This window comes from Paramormyrops kingsleyae, chromosome 19 (assembly GCF_048594095.1).
Source record: "Paramormyrops kingsleyae isolate MSU_618 chromosome 19, PKINGS_0.4, whole genome shotgun sequence".
In the NCBI taxonomy this organism is placed as follows: domain Eukaryota; kingdom Metazoa; phylum Chordata; class Actinopteri; order Osteoglossiformes; family Mormyridae; genus Paramormyrops; species Paramormyrops kingsleyae.
This window is the reverse complement of record NC_132815.1, coordinates 4,634,081-4,657,124: the sequence shown is the minus strand read 5'-3', so window position 1 is coordinate 4,657,124 and position 23,044 is coordinate 4,634,081. Positions and strand designations below refer to the sequence as shown.

The window sequence follows — 23,044 nt, the reverse complement described above, 5'->3', positions numbered from 1 at the left end:
TGGTTTCACACCTCCCTACTTGACAGATTTGCTGCAGATTCTACCTAAACCTACATATAACACACGGACGTCTTCTCTCATTAAAATGAAGCCTCCAAGATTTAGGTCCTCTGTTGGTCGTAAATCATTCCAATTTACAGCCGCAACTGATTGGAATTCATTACAACTATCACTAAAACTGAACAATTTTATAGATGTTATTACTTTTAAAAAACACCTAACAGACATATTTAAGGATACATGCAATTGTTTCTAAACTGCTAAATGTTTTTGTCTATGTAATATAATTTGGTATTGTATATCATTTTGTTCATTGTCTTTGTTTTACGTTGTCTATCAAGTGCCCTCGGGTACTTGCCAGGCTGGCATTGTAAATAAGAATTTGTTCTTAATGCTTTGCCTGGTAAAATAAAAGTTTAAATAAAAAAATAAATAAATAACCAGGACCTTTCTGATCATAATCAATACAGCTCTCAGTTTCCATGGCAACACAGTCACCTTCAGACATGTGGAAAGATGCTGGAGAAACACACAATACTTTTGACAAAACTCTGAGCAATCAGTCAACTTTGCATGTCTCTCCTGTTCAGTCTTTCAGTTTATATTGGCATTAACTCCTTTGCACTAAAACCTAATATAGACTGTACTTAAGATATGAAAATTAAAATCATCTCTTATAAAGAAAACAACTGGCTTCTACTTCCTTTGTCGATATGCTGAGTCATGCTGTAAATCACACAGATAATCATGGCAGGCACTTGTCCCCATGCCTACTATATGCAAATATATTTATATTAGATGAAAGAAAAATTCCCATCTGCGTATTGCATGTCCTGCTGTAATAGGTTTGCTTGTCCCAAAGGGGATGTTCAAGTATATAAATAAAGTTCTTTCCAAAAGAAAAACACTGAGCATGTTCAAGAGATGGAAAACTCATCACCTTTAAGAAAACGTCTCATCATTCATCATCCATAACTGCTTATCCAGTAGAGGGTTGCAGTATTTGCTTGGAGTCAACCCAGGAAGCCCAGGGCACAAGGCAGAGAAACACCCTGGAAAGGATGTCAGCCAATTGCAGGGTCTTATAAGACAACAGCTCTACGCTGTTTTATTTTGGTGTTGCTTTGTGGCCAAGAAATGAACATTTCGCTAGAGCCGGAAACATACCAGTACTGCTATCCAGCAGCTAATGGAACGTGTGTTAAAAGTAGCTACTCTGGATTTGCCAGGTTTGCCTTGTACGTGTTTTTTGTGTCGGGGATGACCGTGACCATCACGGGGAACCTGGTGGTCATCATCTCCATCGCGCACTTCAAGCAGCTGCACACACCGACCAACATGCTGGTGATGTCACTGGCCCTGGCCGACCTGCTTCTGGGGGCCGTCGTGATGCCCTTCAGCATGATCAGATCAGTGGAGGGCTGCTGGTACTTTGGAGATACCTTCTGCTCATTACACTCTACTTTCGACTTGTTCCTCTCATGTGTTTCAGTCTTTCACCTGATTTCCATCGCGGTTGATCGATACCAGGCAGTTTGCAATCCTCTGCAGTACCATGACACAGTGACCATTCCTGTGGCTTGGCTGATGGTAGCGTTGAGCTGGGCTGCAGCTGCTTCTTACTCCTGTGCTCTCCTTTACTCTAAGGGCAGTATGTCAGGCCTAGATGGATACACTACTTCCATAAATTGCTTGGGGAGCTGCATCCTTCTGTTCAACGCACAGTGGAGCAGCCTAAACACTCTGATTGGATTTTTCCTGCCATGTTCGGTAATGATTGGCCTTTATGTTAGAATATTTCTGGTAGCCAGACAACATGTCAGACAACTTGGAAGTATGAGTCAGCAGCCATGTTATAAACAAAAAAATGGGAAGAGGAAAACTCACAGCTCAGAGCGAAAGGCTGCAAAGACCCTTGGCATTGTTGTAGGCGCCTTCATACTCTGCTGGATGCCTTTGTTTCTCAGCTCCCTACTTGATCCCTATATTGACTTTGCAACTCCTCCTGTTCTTTATGAAGGTTTTATCTGGCTGGGGTATTTTAATTCCGCGTTAAATCCTATTATCTATGGACTGTTTTACCCGTGGTTTCAAAAGTCATTGAAACTCATTATATCTTTAAAGATTTTTGCTGCACATTCCTCAAATACAAAGGTTTTTTCTGAAAGTTGATTTTTCATAGATTCACCACATATTTCAGTCTCAAATTACCATAAAAACATACATAATGTACTTACTGTCCTGTTTAAAAATAGCCAAAATAGCTGATTGATTTTTTAAATTTGGTTTTTGCGTTTTAACTTTTGATTTGTTTTTTGAAATATTACACAATAAAGGGAAGTGAGTCTTATCTTTCCAGCACTCTGAAAAAAAATTGTTAATAGAATTCTGTATTATGCACCTTAGCAGTAATTTTCAATTATACCTGCACTCTAAAGTGCACAGACTGTCTCTTAGCTAAGTGCCACTACACTAACCCTAGATTAACATAGAAAACAAAGCAAATCCCCAGCACTAAAGACGTCACACAAGAGGCCTACAGCCATAAAAAGAGCAGACTAATGGATTGTTTAATTTTGATTGGAGTAAACAGAGAATTCCAAGTCAACATTTAGTGAAATCCAAGGGTTGGAAAGTTACACCCAGGATGTGGTGGTTCCCTGTCAGTCCTTCACCTTCATCATCTGGCCTCTGTTTTTCTCAGTTTATTTTTTCATAAGTTTCTTTATAAATGAAAACTACAGTCAGATTTCTTGTTTTACCTTCGCTAGGCCTTCAGACCTTGAGTACCACGAGCTTCTCTAATAGCTCACCCCCCATGAAGGATGTATACAGAGAAACTCCCCACACCCATTTCAGCCTCTCTGCACCTGTTCCTACCTTCCCTGCTCTCAGCACATGCAAGAGGTCAGGCTGTTGCATCACCTGCGCTCTGTGTAATCTCTGTATTGACACCTTTGATTGGGGGGCAGCTTGCTGCTAACTGGGCCCTTTGCTTCTCACACTTACATCACGCTTAGGTAATACAGCAGGCCCCCCAGGACTGGAGTGGGGCCGTCTCAGCACATTAATCACACACTCAGTCTTTCTTCCACTAAACAGTCACAGTGGGAATCATAGAGTGAAAGATAAAACATCCATAGTGTTTGCTGACTTCTAATGTTACCCAGTCAGATCCTATGAAATGTACCTTAATTATCTTCCTGCGGTTATGAAAGGTATGAAAAACATTAAAACATAGAAAATGAAGTAGTAATGAAGTACTTTATCTTGTGATTACTCTGCCAGCCAGTCCTGACTGGGATTAAAACTCGACCCTGGACATTGGGGTCCCCCACGATAAATTTCGCCAGCCCACATACCCATTGGGCCATTGGGAAAATACCCAGTATGCCAGACGGCCTGTCCAGCTCTGCTCCCAGTCGTGGACTCAGGTTCCGAACCCAGTGAGCTGCACTCTGCACTCGGCTAACTGGCATCTCTGTATTGCCTGCAGTGCATGACTGTGTATGTGCCCTGTAATGAATTCACATCCCGCCCAGACTGTACCCCAGCCTTGTGCATGCGCTGCCTGGGATAGGCTCCAGGCCCCCAGTGACCCTGACAAGGAGTGTGGAAGATAGATGAATGATTATTTAGCTCCCTCTACTGGCTACTGAGTAATACTGTATTGTCTTCACCCACTATTGATGATACATTACTGCTATTACCTGCACTAAGTACTGATTTAAAAGCCTAATTTTTATAGTACATGACTCCATGGTAGGCTAGCTTTTATAATGAATATGTAATAACCAAAATTTAATTTCAAATATAATCATTTCTCTCTTCTGTGCTTTGCTGATCAGTATGATGCATAAATATCTTTTTAACATAGAGTAGTGCCAATATACAATCTAATGGGAAGAATTTCTTTCATGTTCCTGTGTTGTGACTGTATTCTCAGGTAACCAGGACCTTTCTGTTCATAATCAATACAGCTCGCAGTTTCCATGGCAACACAGTCACCTTCAGACCTGTGGAATGGAGAAAAACAAACTACTTTTGACAAAACTCTGAGCAATCAGTTCACTTTGCATGTCTCTCCTATTCAGTCTTTCAGTTTATATTAGCATTAACTCCTTTACACTAAAACCTGATACAGACTGTACTTAAGATGTGAAAATTAAAATCATCTCTTATAAAGAAAACAACTGGCTACTACTTCCTTTGTCGATATGCTGAGTCATGCTGTAAATCACACAGATAATCATGGCAGGCACTTGTCCCCATGCCTACTATATGCAAATATATTTATATTAGATGAAAGAAAAATTCCCATCTGCGTATTGCATGTCCTGCTGTAATAGGTTTGCTTGTCTCAAAGGGGATGTTCAAGTATATAAATAAAGTTCTTTCCAAAAGAAAAACACTGAGCATGTTCAAGAGATGGAAAACTCATCACCTTTAAGAAAACGTCTCATCATTCATCATCCATAACTGCTTATACAGTAGAGGGTTGCAGCGTTTGCTTGGAGCCAACCCAGGAAGCCCAGGGCACAAGGCAGAGAAACACCCTGGAAAGGATGTCAGCCAATTGCAGGGTCTTATAAGACAACAGCTCTACGCTGTTTTATTTTGTTGTTGCTTTGTGGCAGAGAAATGAACATTTCGCTAGAGCTGGAAACATACCAGTACTGCTATCCAGCAGCTAATGGAACGTGTGTTAAAAGTAGCTACTCTGGATTTGGCAGGTTTGCCTTGTACATGTTTTTTGCATCGGGGATGACCGTGACCATCACGGGGAACCTGGTGGTCATCATCTCCATCGCGCACTTCAAGCAGCTGCACACACCGACCAACATGCTGGTGATGTCACTGGCCCTGGCCGACCTGCTTCTGGGGGCCGTCGTGATGCCCTTCAGCATGATCAGATCAGTGGAGGGCTGCTGGTACTTTGGAGATACCTTCTGCTCATTACACTCCACTTTTGACATGTTCCTTTCATGTGCTTCAATCTTTCACCTGGTTTCCATTGCGGTTGATCGATACCAGGCAGTTTGCAATCCTCTGCGGTACCATGACACAGTGACCATTCCTGCGGCTTGGCTGATGGTAGCGTTGAGCTGGGCTGCAGCTGCTTCTTACTCCTGTGGTCTCCTTTATTCTAAGGCTAATATGATGGGCCTAGATGAATACATCACTTCCATAAATTGCTTGGGGAGTTGCATCCTTCTGTTCAATGCACTGTGGGGCACCCTACATACTCTGATAGTTTTTTTCCTGCCGTGTTCGGTCATGGTTGGCCTTTATGTTAAAATATTTCTAGTCGCCAGACAACATGTCAGACAGCTTGGAGATATGAATCAGCAGCCATGTTTTAAACAGGTAAATGGAAAGAGGAAAACTCACAGCTCAGAGAGAAAGGCTGCAAAGACCCTTGGCATTGTTGTAGGTGCCTTCATACTCTGCTGGATGCCTTTCTTTATCACCTCTATACTCGACCCCTATATTGACTTTGCAACTCCTCCTGTTCTTTATGAAGGGTTTTTCTGGTTGGGCTATTTTAATTCTACTTTAAATCCTATAATCTATGGACTGTTTTACCCGTGGTTTCAAAAGTCATTGAAACTCATTATATCTTTAAAGATTTTTTCAGCATATTCCTCAAATACAAAAGTTTTTTCTGAAAGTTGATTTTTTATTAATTCACCACATATTTCAGTCTCATATTACCATAAAAACATACATAATGTACTTACTGTCCAGTTTAAAAATAGCAGAAATAGCTGCTTGATTTTTAAAATTAGTTTATTGCATTTTAACTTTTAATTTGTTTTTTGAAATATTACACAATAAAGGGAAGTGAGTCTTATCTTTCCAGCACTCCGAAAAATATTTGTTAATAGAATTCTGTGTAATGCACCTTAGCAATAATTTTCAATTATACCTGCACTCTAAAGTGCCACTACACTAACCCTAAATTAACATAAAAAACAAAGCAAATCCCCAGCACTAAAGACGTCACACAAGAGGCCTACAGCCATAAAAAGAGCAGACTAATGGATTGTTTAATTTTGATTGGAGTAAACAGAGAATTCCAAGTCAACATTTAGTGAAATCCAAGGGTTGGAAAGTTACACCCAGGATGTGGTGGTTCCCTGTCAGTCCTTCACCTTCATCATCTGGCCTCTGTTTTTCTCAGTTTATTTTTTCAGAAGTTTCTTTATAAATGAAAACTACAGTCAGATTTCTTGTTTTACCTTCGCTAGGCCTTCAGACCTTTGAGTACCACGAGCTTCTCTAATAGCTCACCCCACATTAAGGATGTACACAGAGAAACTCCCCACACCCATTTCTGCCTCTCTGCACCTGATCCTACCTTCCCTGCTCTCAGCACATGCAAGAGGTCAGGCTGTTGCATCACCTGCGCTCTGTGTAATCTCTGTATTGACACCTTTGATTGGGGGGCAGCTTGCTGCTAACTGGGCCCTTTGCTTCTGACGCTTACATCACGCTTAGGTAATACAGCAGGCCCCCCAGGACTGGAGTGGGGCCGTCTCAGCACATTAATCACACACTCAGTCTTTCTTCCTCTAAACAGTCACAGTGGGAATCACAGAGCAAAAGATAAAACATCCATAGTGTTTGCTGACTTCTAATGTTACCCAGTCAGATCCTATGAAATGTACCTTAACCATCTTCCTGGTGTTATGAAAGGTATGAAAAACATTAAAACATAGAAAATGAAGTAGTAATGAAGTACTTTAGCATATCTTTAGCTTCTATGGCTTTGTGCTGAATTCATACATCTAATCAGAAATGTTACAGACTAAACTGAACTAGACAACCTGGTTTCTTGTTAATATAATCTGGTAACATGACAGCAATAAGACTCATATACAGTATGTTTATTTCAACATATTTATTTAGAATATTGTGTTTAATCAGAAAAGAAAACAAAGAAGTAATCTTATCCTTCTCAAAAAGACAAAACTACTAAATTAATAATGCTCCATTTAATATAAATATCCCGTGTAATATAAATTGTTGTTATTATTCTATCTCATAATAAGCACCAGAATGGTTTGTATTCCAGGAGCCATTGGGGTTAACAGCCTTGTTCGAAGGCCCAATGATGGCAGGATTAATGTCCCAGCCAGGGTTCTGATGGTATGGTATGATTACAGTGGTATGATTACTCTGCCAGCCAGGGCTCTGATGGTAAAGTATGATTACAGTGGTATGATTACTCTGCCAACTAGGGCTCTGATGGTAAAGTATGATTACAGTGGTATGATTACTTTGCCAACCAGGGCTCTGATGAAATGTCATGATTACAGTGGTATCATTACTCTCGAAGACTGGGCTCTGATGATATAGTATGATTTAGAGTTGGATATCTTGCGACCGGTCTTGGTCTCGAGACCACTTTTACGTGGTCTTGGTCTTGTCACAGTCTCAACGGTCTTTGGTCTTGGTCTTGTCTTAGTCTCGGATCCCTCGGCCTTGTCTTGGTCTCGCTGTCTTGGTCTTGCTGTCTCAGATCAACATAGTGGTCGGGAGATTTGGAGCGAAAAGTATCCATAACATACAACGTAACGTTCAATAATGCAACATTGTTATTATTTCGCCTTTCACGCCCTTCAAATGCAACCAATCAATGACATACATGCATTTTGTTGTGATTCAGACATTGGCGCGCATCCAATCAGAATACGCATTATTCGCGCAAAATAAATATAGCGCTAGTTAAACTTTAGTTAAATGTGTAATCACATGCCACTGCAGACATCAAGATGTCAGAATCTTTTAAGCACTTGTCCTTATTCTTATTAATGCACAATATGATGTGCAGTTTGTATTGGTATATAGTATTTGTAGTTTGCATTTGATTCATGTGACGTGTGCGCATGTCTTTATATTGTTTGATTACAGTATTTTATTTAAAATGGTGTTGTTTGACTAAATAAATGTGACCATTGACTTTTAAATAACATCTGCATATCATGTTGTGTTGATTTAACAGGCCTAATCCATTTCAGGGAAGTTGATATCATACAGTGTCATTTGGCTAGTACTACTACAATGGGACATGATGCAATTTTAAGTTTATAATTGTGTATCTTCAATTTGATGTTACAATTTCATCTACAAATTAAATATAAATCAAATCAGTTACTTATTTCCTATTCTTTAGACAATTGTTGGAGGTTTTAGCTCCAGACTAGCTAGATGACTTTGGGACCAGTCAGTACCTGTCATGTCAGTCCTCAACAGCACAGAAAAGTTAAGGGAGTCTTTTTTTTTCGGTCTCGGTCTTGGTCTCGTCTCGACTTTGTCTTGGTCTTGATTCGGTCTGTCTTGGTCTTAGTCTTGGTCTCGATACCCTCTGGTCTAGGTAGTGTCTTGGTTAAGGCGGTGTTGACTACAAGTCTAGTATGATTACAGCGGTATGAATATTCTCCAAGCCAGGCTTCTGAGGGGACAGTATGATTACAGTTGACTGGGCTTAAATATCAGGAAAATATCCGGTATGCCAGACGGCCTGTCCAGCTCTGCTCACAGTCGTGGGCTCAGGTTCCGAACCCAGTGAGCTGCACTCTGCACTCGGCTAACTGGCATCTCTGTATTGCCAGCAGTGCATGACTGTGTATGTGCCCTGTAATGAATTCACATCTCGCCCAGACTGTACCCCAGCCTTGTGCATGCACTGCCTGGGATAGGCTCCAGGCCCCCAGTGACCCTGACCAGGAGTGTGGAAGATAGATGAATGATTATATAGCTCCCCCTACTGGCTACTGAGTAATACTATATTGTCTTGACCCGCTATTTATGATACATTACTGCTATCACCTGCACTAAGTGCTGATGTCAAAGCCTAATTTTAATAGCACATGACTTTGTGGTTGGCAACCTTTTATAATAAATATTTCATAACCAAAACTTTATTTCAAATATAATCGTTTCTCTTTACTGTGCTTTGCTGATCAGTATGACGCATAAATATCTTTTTAACACAGAGTAGTGCCAATACATTTTCTAATGGTAAGAATTTTTTTCATGTTCCTGTGTTGTGACTGTATTCTCAGGTAACCAGGACCTTTCTATTCATAATCAATACAGCTCCCAGTTTCCATGGCAACACAGTCACCTTCAAACCTGTGGAAAGATGCTGGAGAAACACAAAATACTTTTGACAAAACTCTGAGCAATCAGTCCACTTTGCATGTCTCTCCTGTTCAGTCTTTCAGTTTATATTGGCATTAACTCCTTTGCACTAAAACCTAATACAGACTGTACTTAAGATATGAAAATTAAAATCATCTCTTATAAAGAAAACAACTGGCTTCTACTTCCTTCGTCAATATGCTGAGTCATGCTGTAAATCACACAGATAATCATGGCAGGCACTTGTCCCCATGCCTACTATATGCAAATATATTTATATTAGATGAAAGAAAAATTCCCATCTGCGTATTGCATGTCCTGCTGTAATAGGTTTGCTTGTCTCAAAGGGGATGTTCAAGTACATAAATGAAGTTCTTTCCAAAAGAAAAACACTGAGCATGTTCAAGAGATGGAAAACTCATCACCTTTAAGAAAACATCTCATCATTCATCATCCATAACTGCTTATCCAGTAGAGGGTTGCAGTGTTTCCTTGGAGCGAACCCAGGAAGCCCAGGGCACAAGGCAGAGAAACACCCTGGAAAGGATGTCAGCCAACTGCAGGGTCTTATAAGACAACAGCTCTACGCTGTTTTATTTTGTTGTTGCTTTGTGACAGAGAAATGAACATTTCGCTAGAGCTGGAAACATACCAGTACTGCTATCCAGCAGCTAATGGAACTTGTGTTAAAAGTAGCTACTCTGGATTTGCCAGGTTTGCCTTGTACGTGTTTTTTGTGTCTGGGATGACCGTGACCATCACAGGGAACCTGGTGGTCATCATCTCAATCGCGCACTTCAAGCAGCTGCACACACCGACCAACATGCTGGTGATGTCACTGGCCCTGGCCGACCTGCTTCTGGGGGCCGTCGTGATGCCCTTCAGCATGATCAGATCAGTGGAGGGCTGCTGGTACTTTGGAGATACCTTCTGCTCATTGCACTCAACTTTCGACTTTTTCCTTGCATGTGCTTCAATATTCCACCTGATTTCCATTGCGGTTGATCGATACCAGGCAGTTTGCAATCCTCTGCGCTACCATGACACAGTGACCATTGCTGTGGCTTGGCTGATGGTTGCGTTGAGCTGGGCTGCAGCTGCTTCTTACTCCTGTGCTTTCCTTTACTCTAAGGGCAGTATGTCAGGCCTAGATGGATACATCACTTCCATAAATTGCTTGGGGAGCTGCATCCTTCTGTTCAACGCACAGTGGAGCACCCCAAACACTCTGATTGGATTTTTCCTGCCATGTTCGGTCATGATGGGCTTGTACATTAAAATATTTCTGGTAGCCAGACAACATGTCAGACAGCTTGGAGATATGAGTCAGCAGCCATGTTTTAAACAAAATAATGGGAAGAGGAAAACTCACAGCTCAGAGCGAAAGGCTGCAAAGACCCTTGGCATTGTTGTAGGTGCCTTCATACTCTGCTGGATGCCTTACTTTATCACCTCTGTACTCGACCCCTATATTGACTTTGCAACTCCTCCTGTTCTTTATGAAGTGTTTGTCTGGCTGGGTTATTTTAATTCCACTTTAAATCCTATAATCTATGGACTGTTTTACCCATGGTTTCAAAAGTCATTGAAACTCATTATATCTTTAAAGATTTTTTCAACTCATTCCTCAGATACAAAGGTTTTTCCAGAAAATTGATTATTCATAAATCCACCGCATATTTCAGTATCATGTTTAGCATATGTACCTAAATACTCCACTTACATTCATGTTTTTAAAAAAGCAGAAATAGCTGTTTGTTTCTTTCAGCTCTTTTAATAAAAGTGAAAATAGTGTAATCTTTTAAGCACTCCAAAAACTAATTGTTAATAAAATTCTGTTCTACACCTTAGCAATAATTTTCAGGTACACCTGCACTCTGAAGTGTACTTAATGATTAAGCTCTGCCAGTTAAGCCAGGAAACAATTCACATCCTCAGCACTGGAGGCATGAGGCGTGAGGTTTAAACCCAGAGAAACAGCGGGCTAATTGATGGTTTAAAACATTTTTTTGGGAAAGTATTGAAAGTTTTGAAATATAGATTTATATTTAAATATAACAATATTTGATGTTTAAATAGTTTAAATAATGGGAACCTGTGATTCAGATACAAAGCTGACAGGGATCAGGGACAAGAGATCGTAGCGAAAAGGAGAAGCCGGGCTCAGCGAGTCCATCCCTGCAGTGTAAGGTAAGGCAGGCTCATGTGCAGAAGCTGGAGAGCTGAGGCATAGACCTGCACTGACAAGGGGATCAGAAGACGCTGAGCAGGGGATCGGGCAGGAGGATAATCAGGCACCCGGGGAAAAACAGGGGTGAAGAATGACGCAAATTTAAGAATGACAGAAATGAAGTGCAGCTGTTGTAGTCGGTGAAGGCTCGCCGACAAAGGGGCGGGGCTGGAAGGGGCGGGACTGAAAGGGGCGGGGCTGCAGTACAGGTGGTGAGCTGGTGTAGCAGAACCCAGCCTTACAGCACCCCACACCAACACCCCCTGGCGATTCTCGGCGCTAGAGGCCGATGCTGTGAGGCCCATCTACAATAGGTGGAATTATGACTCCTTTCAGCTTGTTAGTATTGTGCTTTTTCCGGTTGACCTATTATTGAAGACGTAAAACTAATAATAATGGATACATGGACAAATGAAGTGACACAAGCTTTAATTGGAGGCTAAGGATGACGTTAAAAGTTTCTTCCAGTATTTTAACTCTAAAAGAGCTCTAAAAGCTGAAATCACTAATCTGCAGGATAGTAAGGGTCTTATAATTGAAAACGACATTGACATAGTAAATGAGTTCAATGATAGTTTTGCACGGGTATTCACTGTTGAGGACACTAGTAACTTACCAGTTCTTATTACTAATCCAACATCGTCTATAACTAATATATATATAACTGAAGCTGATGTTTTGCAAAGCCTAGCTAAGCTCAAAATAAATAAATCACAGGGCCCTGATGGCATCTTACCTATAGTGTTAAAAGAGATGAGGGATATTATTTGCCAACCCTTAACATTACTGTTTCAAAAATCCTTATCTGAAGGTGTGGTACCTTCTGATTGGAAGCATGCCAACATAACGCCCATTTTCAAAAAAGGGGATAGAAGTAATTTGTCAAACTATAGGTTTCATCTATCAGTCTAACTTGTATAACTGGTAAAGTTATGGAGGCTATAATCAAAGAGAAAATGGTAGATTACCTGGACTCAAATAACATTTTGAGGGATAGCCAGCATGGATTTAGGAGAGGTAGATCCTGTTTAACAAATCTGTTGGAGTTTTTTGAGGAAGCTACTCAGGAAGTTGATGATAAGAAGGCCTATGATGTCATCTATTTAGATTTCCAAAAGGCTTTTGATGTTGTTCCCCACAAGAGGCTCTCACTTAAACTCAAAGCGACAGGTATTTTAGGAACTGTAGCGACTTGGATTGATAACTGGTTAACGGATAGGAAGCAGCGAGTAGTTATTAGAGGCTCGATGTCACAGTGGGCCTGCGTTCATAGTGGGGTACCGCAGGGTTCAATTTTAGGACCACTTTTGTTCCTTATTTACATAAATGATATAGACACCAATATATACAGTAAACTGGTGAAATTTGCAGATGACACCAAGGTGGGTGGTGTAGCAGATACTGAACTAGCGGCTCAGCAGCTACAGCGGGATCTTAATTTAATTAGTGACTGGGCTGACACCTGGCAGATGAAATTTAACATAGACAAATGTAAGGTACTCCATGTAGGGAGCAGAAATATAAAGTACAGGTATTTTATGGGACCTACTGAAATAAAGGTAGCTGATTATGAGAAAGACCTTGGTGTGTATGTTGATGCTTCCATGTCTCATTCTCGCCAGTGCGGGGAAGCAATAAAAAAGGCCAATAGGATGTTGGGGTATATCTCCAGGTGTGTGGAGTTTAAGTCAAGGGAGGTAATGCTAAGATTATACAATTCCTTGGTGAGACCTCACCTAGAATATTGTGTACAGGTTTGGTCACCATATCTTAAAAAGGACATAGCGGCCTTAGAAAAGGTGCAGCGTAGGGCCACAAGAATGATTCCTGGTCTTAGAGGAATGTCATACGAGGAAAGGTTATTTGAGCTAAATCTGTTCAGCCTCAAGCAAAGGAGACTGAGGGGGGACATGATCCAGGTCTATAAGATTCTAACAGGTTTGGATGCTGTTCAACCGAATAGTTACTTCAGCATTAGTTCAAATACAAGAACTCGTGGCCATAGGTGGAAATTAGCGGGAGAATATTTCAAACTGGATTTAAGGAAGCACTTCTTTACACAGCGTGTAGTCAGAGTATGGAATAGTCTTCCTGATAACGTAGTGCAAGCTGAATCCTTGGGTTCCTTTAAATCAGAGCTAGATAAGATTTTAACAACTCTGAGCTATTAGTTAAGTTCTCCCCAAGCGAGCTCGATGGGCCGAATGGCCTCCTCTCGTTTGTATATTTCTTATGTTCTTATGTTCTTATTGCGATCTGGTCACAGATCAGGATCTCATAACAGGAAATAAAGTATTTTGTATAATATATTATGACAGCACGGTATTCAAATATTGCAGTGTAATTTTGTTGCAATAAATATTGAGGTATTTATTAAACAAAATAGGAGTTCAAAATAAATTTCTCAAAAACCCTCCTAGGAGTAATTTGAACAGTAACAAGGAAAATGATTATGATTGTCTCAGAGAACGCATGCAGAAGGTAAACTGTAAGCTGATTTTTAAACGTAGGCCTATACCAGATAATCTGGAAAATGACTTATCATTAAGATTGCAAAACTTGCTAGGTTTTTTTTTCCTATGACAGAGTAAAAATGTTTTAACAAAACCTAAATGTAATATCCATACCAAACTGAAGGTAACAAAAAGCCTGATTTTAATCTAGCTGACAAGCGATGTAATAATCAGATGTGCATAACATGCGATGTTGGTATTAATATCGCACGTCATCCAGCCCTATAATATACTACAGCCATTTTCAAATACAGTACAGCTCAGTGTCATTTGGAACCAGTACCAGTTTTATGCCAGTGGAGAACCATCACCTTGAAGTACCGTACTTTGGTACCTTCCTCTACATCTGCTGCAGCTAGTTGACAGCAGGTATTTGACCGCTGCACACATCATGCCAACACTGTCCTATATGTCAAAATCTTGCTTTATGTAAATGTCAAGAGCAAACATACACAAACGGAGACATTTTGATGAGAGTGATGGTGTTGCGTCTCACGGCTGCAACCCAAGCCATGCAATTGCTCTTTGGCATCTTCTCCATCTGCTGTAGCTGCCCGTTTTTCCAGGTAGGAAGTCTAAAAAAGTTGTCTCATGGTTAATTTTTCAACCGTTGGATTTATTACTGCAGTCTTTCACACGACATACCATTTTGCCAGTTTCAAAAGTAAATGAACAAAAAGAAAAGGCTCCAAGTTGAATGCAGAACAGATATCCAGAGTCCACAATACCTTAAAAATGCCATTTTACCCAAGATGCACTTTGGTGATATGTCATCTGCCAAAGACCAATTGGACTTGGGTACTAATATATCAATCATGTTAGAGCAGATATGTGATGATATCACATGTTGTAGCAGGACTGACTACTTAATAAAAAATACCTTTTGTAAAATGCACTTGTTTTTATGTCACAAATGAAATTGATCCAACTGAATGATGGACAACATAAAATATGTCACAAAAATTAAGGAGCTAGGTGTGATCTTTGCTGAGGTGTTTGTGGAAAGTAACATTCCAGGTCTGATTGGCTCTCTGAGTTTTTGAAGAGGAATTCTTCTCCAATCATTAGAAAGCAAGGCCACAGGTCTGACAGGTAACATTTTAAAAATCACATGACCATTGCATTTAAAATGATATATGTTTAGAGTGACCAGATACTCCATGTCAGGGAGGACACTCTGAGCTAGGACAGGAATTGTAAATTACCATGTCAATTAAACGGACCTGGATTTCACTTGAGCACTGAGTTCTTGCTGTGTGCTGATTGGTCAGTCTCCTATAATCATGCATGTGTCACTAATGTTAATGTGAAACAGCTGGATGAGTCTTTCAGTCAAGGAAACAAACCAGTCAAAGCACAAGAAGAGTTGAACTCTTTAGCCGAGCACAGGAGCCTTTTAATTTGGAAGTAGTTTGTAAAACCCGAAGTAGCTCAAAGTGACCTCCCTGACATGGATAATCTGGTCACCCTATATATGTTAGGAATGTGCCCAATATAACTAAGTAATCATACATTTCACTTGAGAAAAAGCAATGTTTTTTTTCTAATTTTTTATTTTTGTAACTGCTCTTCCTGGCTTCAGACCTGTGGTTTTAGCCATGTTTTAATAATCTGTGAATTTATGCTATTTATATTCTTTTAAAGGTTTTGTGTTAATAAACGTTGCCCAGTTCCTGGGATACGAGTCTCTGTCATTTTTGCGATGTAGCTGTGCTTGTGGGAATCCTGAGGGTAACAGTAATCACACACCTTAAGGGGTGGGGCCTTAGGTGGCATAGCCTGGTCTTCTAACTACACTTAGTGACCTCGTATTACAAGGCTACACTTACGTAATACAGCAGGCCCCACAGGACTGAAGTGGGGCCGTCTCAGCACATTAATCACACACTCAGTCTTTCTTCCTCTAAACAGTCACAGTGGGAATCATAGAGCGAAAGATAAAACATCCATAGTGTTTGCTGACTTCTAATGTTACCCAGTCAGATCCTATGAAATGTACCTTAACCATCTTCCTGGTGTTATAAAAGGTATGAAAAACATTAAAACATAGAAAATGAAGTAGTAATGAAGTACTTTAGCATATCTTTAGCTTCTACGGCTACGGCTTTATGCTGACTTCACACATCAAATCAGAAATGTTGCAGGCTAAACTGAACCAGACAACCTGACTTCTTATTAATACAATATGGTAATATAACAGCAATAAGAATCATACATTTTTATTTCACATTGTTATTAAGAATACTATGTTTAACAAGAAAAGACAAAAAAGAAGTAATTTCTCCATCTCAAAAAGACAAAACTACTAAATTAATAATGTTCCATTTAATATAAATATCCTGAGTAATATAAATTGTTGTAACTAATCTATCTCATAATAAGCACCAGAATGGTTTGTATTCCAGGAGCCATTGGGGTTAACAGCCTTGTTCAAAGGCCCAGTGATGGCAGGATTAATGTCCCAGCCAGGGCTCTGATGAAATGGTATGATTACAGTGGTATCATTACTCTCGCAGACTGGGCTCTGATGATATAGTATGATTACAGCGGTATCATTACTCTCTGGGTTCTGATGATATGGTACAGTATGATTACAGTGGTATGATTATTCTCCAAGCCAGGCTTCTGAGGGGACAGTATGATTACAGTTGACTGGGCTTAAAAATCAGGAAAATACCCAGTAAGCCAGACGGTCTGTCCAGCTCTGCTCACAGTCGTGGACTCAGGTTCCAAACCCAGTGAGCTGCACTCTGCACTCGGCTAACTGGCATCTCTGTATTGCCTGCAGTGCATGACAGTGTATGTGTCCTGTAATGAATTCACATCCCGCCCAGACTGTACCCCAGCCTTGTGCATGCGCTGCCTGGGATAGGCTCCAGGCCCCCAGTGACCCTGACCAGGAGTGTGGAAGATAGATGAATGATTATTTAGCTCCCCCTACTGGCTACTGAGTAATACTATATTGTCTTGACCCGCTATTTATGATACATTACTGCTATCACCTGCACTAAGTACTGACTTCAAAGCCTAATTTTAATAGCAAATGACTTTATGGTAGGCTACCTTTTATAATAAATATTTCATAACCAAAACTTTATTTCACATATAATCGTTTCTCTTTACTATGACGCAAAAATATCTTGTTAACACAGAGTAGTGCCAATATATTCTCAAATGGTAAGAATTTCTTTCATGTTCCTGTGTTGTGACTGTATTCTCAGGTAACCAGGACCTTTATATTCATAATCAATACAGCTCCCAGTTTCCATGGCAACACAGTCACCTTCAGACCTGTGGAAAGATGCTGGAGAAACACAAAATACTTTTGACAAAACTCTGAGCAATCAGTCCACTTTGCATGTCTCTCCTGTTCAGTCTTTCAGTTTATATTGACATTAAGTCCTAAACACTAAAACCTAATACAGACTGTACTTAAGATATAAAAATTAAAATCACCTCTCATAAAGAAAACAACTGACTTCTACTTCCTTTGTCGATATGCTGAGTCATGCTGTAAATCACACAGATAATCATGGCAGGCACTTGTCCCCATGCCTACTATATGCAAATATATTTAAATTAGATGAAAGAAAAATTCCCATCTGCATATTGCGTGACCTGCTGTAATAGGTTTGCTTGTCTCAAAGGGGATGTTCAAGTATATAAATAAAGTTCTTTCCAAAAGAAAAACACAGCATGTTCAAGAGATGGAAAACTCATGACCTTTAAGAAAACGTCTCATCATTCATCATCCATAACTGCTTATCCAGTAGAAGGTTGCAGAGTTTGCTTGGAGCCAACCCAGGAAGCCCAGGGCACAAGGCAGAGAAACACCCTGGAAAGGATGTCAGCCAATTGCAGGGTCTTATAAGACAACAGCTCTACGCTGTTTTATTCTGTTGTTGCTTTGTGGCAGAGAAATGAACATTTCGCTAGAGCTGAAAACATACCAGTACTGCTATCCAGCAGCTAATGAAACGTGTGTTAAAAGTAGCTACTCTGGATTTGCCAGGATTGCCTTGTACGTGTTTTTTGTGTCGGGGATGACCATGACCATCACGGGGAACCTGGTGGTCATCATCTCCATCGCGCACTTCAAGCAGCTGCACACACCGACTAACATGCTGGTGATGTCACTGGCCCTGGCTGACCTGCTTCTGGGGGCCGTCGTGATGCCCTTCAGCATAATCAGATCAGTGGAGGGCTGCTGGTACTTTGGAGATTCTTTCTGCTCATTGCACTCAACTTTCGACTATTTCCTCGCATGTGCTTCAATATTCCACCTGGTTTCCATTGCAGTTGATCGATACCAGGCAGTTTGCAATCCTCTGCGGTACCATGACACAGTGTCCATTCCTGTGGCTTGGCTGATGGTAGCGTTGAGCTGGGCTGCAGCTGCTTCTTACTCCTGTGGTCTCGTTTACTCTAAGGGCAGTGTGACAGGCCTAGATGGATACATCACTTCCATAAATTGCTTGGGGAGCTGCATCCTTCTGTTCAACGCACAGTGGAGCACCCCAAACACTCTGATTGTATTTTTCCTGCCATGTTCGGTAATGATTGGCCTTTATGCTAAAATATTTCTGGTAGCCGGACAACATGTCAGACATCTTGGAGATATGAGGCAACAGCCACGTTTTAAACAAAATAATGGGAAGAGGAAAACTCACAGCTCAGAGCGAAAGGCTGCAAAGACCCTTGGCATTGTTGTAGGTGCCTTCATACTCTGCTGGATGCCTTACTTTGTCACCTCTATACTCGACCCCTATATTGACTTTGTAACTCCTCCTGTTCTTTATGAAGTGTTTTTCTGGTTGGGCTATTTTAATTCCGCGTTAAATCCTATAATCTACGGACTGTTTTACCCGTGGTTTCAAAAGTCATTGAAACTCATTATATCTTTAAAGATTTTTAATGCATATTCCTCAAATACAAAGCTTTTTTCTGAAAGTTGATTTTTCATAGATTCAGCACATATTTCAGTCTCATATTACCATAAAAACATACATGATGTACTAAATGTCTTGTTTAAAAATAGCAGAAATAGCTGATTGATTTTTAAATTTTTTTTTTTTGCATTTTAACTTTTAATTTGTTTTTTGAAATATTATACAATAAAGGGAAGTGAGTCTTATCTTTCCAGCACTCTGAAAAATATTTGTTAAGAGAATTCTGTGTAATGCACCTTAGCAATATTTTTCAATTATACCTGCACTCTAAAGTGCACAGACTGTCTCTTAGCTAAGTGCCACTACACTAACCATAGATTAACATAGAAAACAAAGCAAATCCCCAGCACTAAAGACGTCACACAAGAGGCCTACAGCCATAAAAAGAGCAGACTAATGGATTGTTTAATTTTGATTGGAGTAAACAGAGAATTCCAAGTCAACATTTAGTGAAATCCAAGGGTTGGAAAGTTACACCCAGGATGTGGTGGTTCCCTGTCAGTCCTTCACCTTCATCATCTGGCCTCTGTTTTTCTCAGTTTATTTTTTCAGAAGTTTCTTTATAAATGAAAACTACAGTCAGATTTCTTATTTTACCTTCGCTAGGCCTTCAGACCTTGAGTACCACGAGCTTCTCTAATAGCTCACCCCCCATGAAGGATGTACACAGAGAAACTCCCCACACCCATTTCTGCCTCTCTGCACCTGATCCTACCTTCCCTGCTCTCAGCACATGCAAGAGGTCAGGCTGTTGCATCACCTGCGCTCTGTGTAATCTCTGTATTGACACCTTTGATTGGGGGGCAGCTTGCTGCTAACTGGGCCCTTTGCTTCTCACGCTTACATCACGCTTAGGTAATACAGCAGGCCCCCCAGGACTGGAGTGGGGCCGTCTCAGCACATTAATCACACACTCAGTCTTTCTTCCTCTAAACAGTCACAGTGGGAATCATAGAGCGAAAGATAAAACATCCATAGTGTTTGCTGACTTCTAATGTTACCCAGTCAGATCCTATGAAATGTACCCTAGCCACCTTCCTGCGGTTATGAAAGGTATGAAAAACATTAAAACATAACAGCAATAAGACTCATATATGTTTATTTCACATATTTATTTACAATATTGTGTTTAATCAGAAAAGAAGCCAAAGAAATAATCTTGTCCATCTCAAAAAGACAAAGCTACTAAATTACTGAGTTTCACTCTAATGTAAATATCCTTATTTGATCTGTATGTTGTTCGCTATCTCATAATGAGCTAGATGGTTTGTGTTGGTATGATTACTCTCCCAGCCAGGGCTCTGATGGTATGATTACAGAATTTAGAGACCATTGCTGACACACAAAAACAAATGTGTCCTCTGCATCTAACCCATATGTGACATCACAAGCAGCAGCTAATTCAGTGTCTGGGGAGCAGTGCTTGGGGGCTGTACCTTGCTCAGAGTACCTCAGTGATACAGTGCTGGTCAAGGGTTCAAACCAGCATTCTTACAATTACAAGTGCCTTTCCCTAACCATTAGGCCACCATTGCCCCAGTCATACAGTGGTTTGATTACTCTGCCAGCCAGTCCTGACTGGGATTAAAAATCTGCCCTGGACATTGGGGTCGCCCACGACAAACTTTGCCAGCCCACATACCCATTGGGCCATTGGGAAAATACCCAGTATGCCAGACGGCCTGTCCAGCTCTGCTCCCAGTCGTGGACTCAGTTTCTGAACCCAGTGAGCTGCACTCTGCACTCGGCTAACTGGCATCTCTGTATTGCCTGCAGTGCATGACTGTGTATGTGCCCTGTAATGAATTCACATCCCACCCAGACTGTACCCCAGCCTTGTGCATGCGCTGCCTGTGATAGGCTCCAGGCCCCCAGTGACCCTGACCAGGAGTGTGGAAGATAGATGAATGATTATTTAGCACCCCCTACTGGCTACTGAGTAATACTATATTATATAGTATTATGCTATATATAATACTATTTAAGCCTATTTTTAATAGTACATGACTTTACAGTAGACTAGCTTTTATAATAAATATTGTTTAACCAACATTTAATTTGATATGTAATTGATTTTCTTTACTGTTCTGTGTTATGATCGGTATGTCTCGTTAAAACAAAGTAGTGATGATCCTGTTCAATTTAAGAATTTATATTGCATTAATCACATAGACATTATCACCTAACACAAACTGGACATAAAATATACAAATTTATAAAATAAAACAACTGGCTTCTACCTCTTTTGTCAATATGCTGAGTCATGCTGTATATCACACAGATAATCATGGCAGGCACTTGTCCCCATGCCTACTATATGCAAATATATTTATATTAGATGAAAGAAAAATTCCCATCTGCATATTGCGTGACCTGCTGTAATAGGTTTGCTTGTCTCAAAGGGGATGTTCAAGTACATAAATAAAGTTCTTTCCAAAAGATAAACACTGAGCATGTTCAAAGGATGCAAAACACATCACCTTTAAGAAAACGTCTCATCATTCATCATCCATAACTGCTTATCCAGTAGAGGGTTGCAGTGTTTGCTTGGAGCGAACCCAGGAAGCCCAGGGCACAAGGCAGAGAAACACCCTGGAAAGGATGTCAGCCAATTGCAGGGTCTTATAAGACAACAGCTCTACACTGTTTTATTTTGGTGTTGCTTTGTGGCAGAAAAATGAACATTTCGCTAGAGTTGGAAACATACCAGTACTGCTATCCAGCAGCTAATGGAACGTGTGTTAAAAGTAGCTACTCTGGATTTGCCAGGTTTGTCTTGTACGTGTTTTTTGTGTCGGGGATGACCGTGACCATCACGGGGAACCTGGTGGTCATCATCTCCATCGCGCACTTCAAGCAGCTGCACACACCGACCAACATGCTGGTGATGTCACTGGCCCTGGCTGACCTGCTTCTGGGGGCCGTCGTGATGCCCTTCAGCATGATCAGATCAGTGGAGGGCTGCTGGTACTTTGGAGATTCTTTCTGCTCATTACACTCCACTTTTGACATTTTCCTTTCATGTGCTTCAATTTTCCACCTGATTTCCATTGCGGTTGATCGATACCAGGCAGTTTGCAATCCTCTGCGGTACCATGACACAGTGACCATTCCTGTGGCTTGGCTGATGGTAGCGTTGAGCTGGGCTGCAGCTGCTTCTTACTCCTACGGTCTCCTTTATTCTAAGGCTAATGTGATGGGCCTAGATGAATACATCGCTTCCATAAATTGCTTGGGGAGCTGCATCCTTCTGTTCAACGCACAGTGGAGCACCCCAAACACTCTGATTGGATTTTTCCTGCCATGTTCAGTGATTATTGGCCTTTATGCTAAGATATTTTTGGTAGCCAGACAACATGTCAGACAGCTTGGAGATATGAATCAGCAGCCATGTTTTAAACAGGTAAATGGGAAGAGGACAACTCACAGCTCAGAGCGAAAGGCTGCAAAGACCCTTGGCATTGTTGTAGGCGCCTTCATACTCTGCTGGATGCCTTTGTTTCTCAGCTCCCTACTTGATCCCTATATTGACTTTGCAACTCCTCCTGTTCTTTATGAAGGTTTAGTCTGGCTCGGCTATTTTAATTCTACTTTAAATCCTGTAATCTATGGACTGTTTTACCCGTGGTTTAGAAAGTCGTTGAAACTCATTATATCTTTAAACATTTTTTCAGCATATTCCTCAAATACAAAGATTTTTTTCTGAAAATTGATTTGTCATTAATTCACCACATGTTTGAAATGCCTTAAAATGACTGTTTGACTTCTTTTCTTTTTTTCTTTCAGCTCTTTTAATTTGTTTTGCGAAACATTACATAATAAAGCGAAAAGCATCATATTTTTCAAACACACCAAACAGTAATAGTTAATATAATTCTGTGTTATACACCTTATCAATAATTCTCAGTTATAGTTGCACTCTAAATTGTACTGAATGATTACAGCACTGCTACATAGCTAACTGTCATTGCCTTAACCATAACAATTTCAATTCAGTTACAATTCTTTTTTATTGTCATGTGTACTAGTACGAGTATTGTGTACAATGAAATGCTTGCTTGCATGTGCTCCTGCAGACCCTAGTTTAAGATAGAAAACAATGCAAATCCCCAGCACTGGAGACGTGAGGCATGAGGCCTAAACCCATAAATATGGGCTGATTGTGTAATTTCTAATAGGCGTAAACATGAATTTCCTAGTCA

At 40.5% G+C, this 23,044-nt stretch overlaps 5 protein-coding genes across 5 annotated transcripts; all 5 read left to right on the top strand.

Moving 5' to 3' along the window:
• Nucleotides 1–1,137: 1,137 nt before the first annotated feature.
• Nucleotides 1,138–2,172, top strand: LOC140581122 (trace amine-associated receptor 13c-like). Its single transcript, XM_072702932.1, has one exon. The coding sequence runs from the start codon at nucleotides 1,138–1,140 to the stop codon at nucleotides 2,170–2,172; it is 1,035 nt and encodes a 344-aa protein (XP_072559033.1).
• Nucleotides 2,173–4,641: 2,469 nt separating this feature from the next.
• LOC140581052 (trace amine-associated receptor 13c-like) lies at nucleotides 4,642–5,676 on the top strand. The gene has a single exon (XM_072702807.1). The coding sequence runs from the start codon at nucleotides 4,642–4,644 to the stop codon at nucleotides 5,674–5,676; it is 1,035 nt and encodes a 344-aa protein (XP_072558908.1).
• Nucleotides 5,677–9,772: 4,096 nt separating this feature from the next.
• LOC111850318 (trace amine-associated receptor 13c-like) lies at nucleotides 9,773–10,807 on the top strand. The gene has a single exon (XM_023824084.2). The coding sequence runs from the start codon at nucleotides 9,773–9,775 to the stop codon at nucleotides 10,805–10,807; it is 1,035 nt and encodes a 344-aa protein (XP_023679852.2).
• Nucleotides 10,808–17,813: 7,006 nt separating this feature from the next.
• On the top strand, nucleotides 17,814–18,848 carry LOC140581056 (trace amine-associated receptor 13c-like). The gene has a single exon (XM_072702812.1). The coding sequence runs from the start codon at nucleotides 17,814–17,816 to the stop codon at nucleotides 18,846–18,848; it is 1,035 nt and encodes a 344-aa protein (XP_072558913.1).
• Nucleotides 18,849–21,519: 2,671 nt separating this feature from the next.
• Nucleotides 21,520–22,548, top strand: LOC111843038 (trace amine-associated receptor 13c-like). The gene has a single exon (XM_023810249.2). It carries the CDS (start codon nucleotides 21,520–21,522, stop codon nucleotides 22,546–22,548), a length of 1,029 nt encoding a protein of 342 aa, XP_023666017.2.
• The last annotated feature ends 496 nt before the right edge of the window (nucleotides 22,549–23,044 follow it).

What these genes read in the sequence shown, in the direction of transcription:
- LOC111850318 (XM_023824084.2), top strand. Translation starts at nt 9,773, where the DNA reads ATGAACATTTCGCTAGAGCTGGAAACATACCAGTACTGCTATCCAGCA.
- LOC140581056 (XM_072702812.1), top strand. Translation starts at nt 17,814, where the DNA reads ATGAACATTTCGCTAGAGCTGAAAACATACCAGTACTGCTATCCAGCA.
- LOC140581122 (XM_072702932.1), top strand. Translation starts at nt 1,138, where the DNA reads ATGAACATTTCGCTAGAGCCGGAAACATACCAGTACTGCTATCCAGCA.
- LOC111843038 (XM_023810249.2), top strand. Translation starts at nt 21,520, where the DNA reads ATGAACATTTCGCTAGAGTTGGAAACATACCAGTACTGCTATCCAGCA.
- LOC140581052 (XM_072702807.1), top strand. Translation starts at nt 4,642, where the DNA reads ATGAACATTTCGCTAGAGCTGGAAACATACCAGTACTGCTATCCAGCA.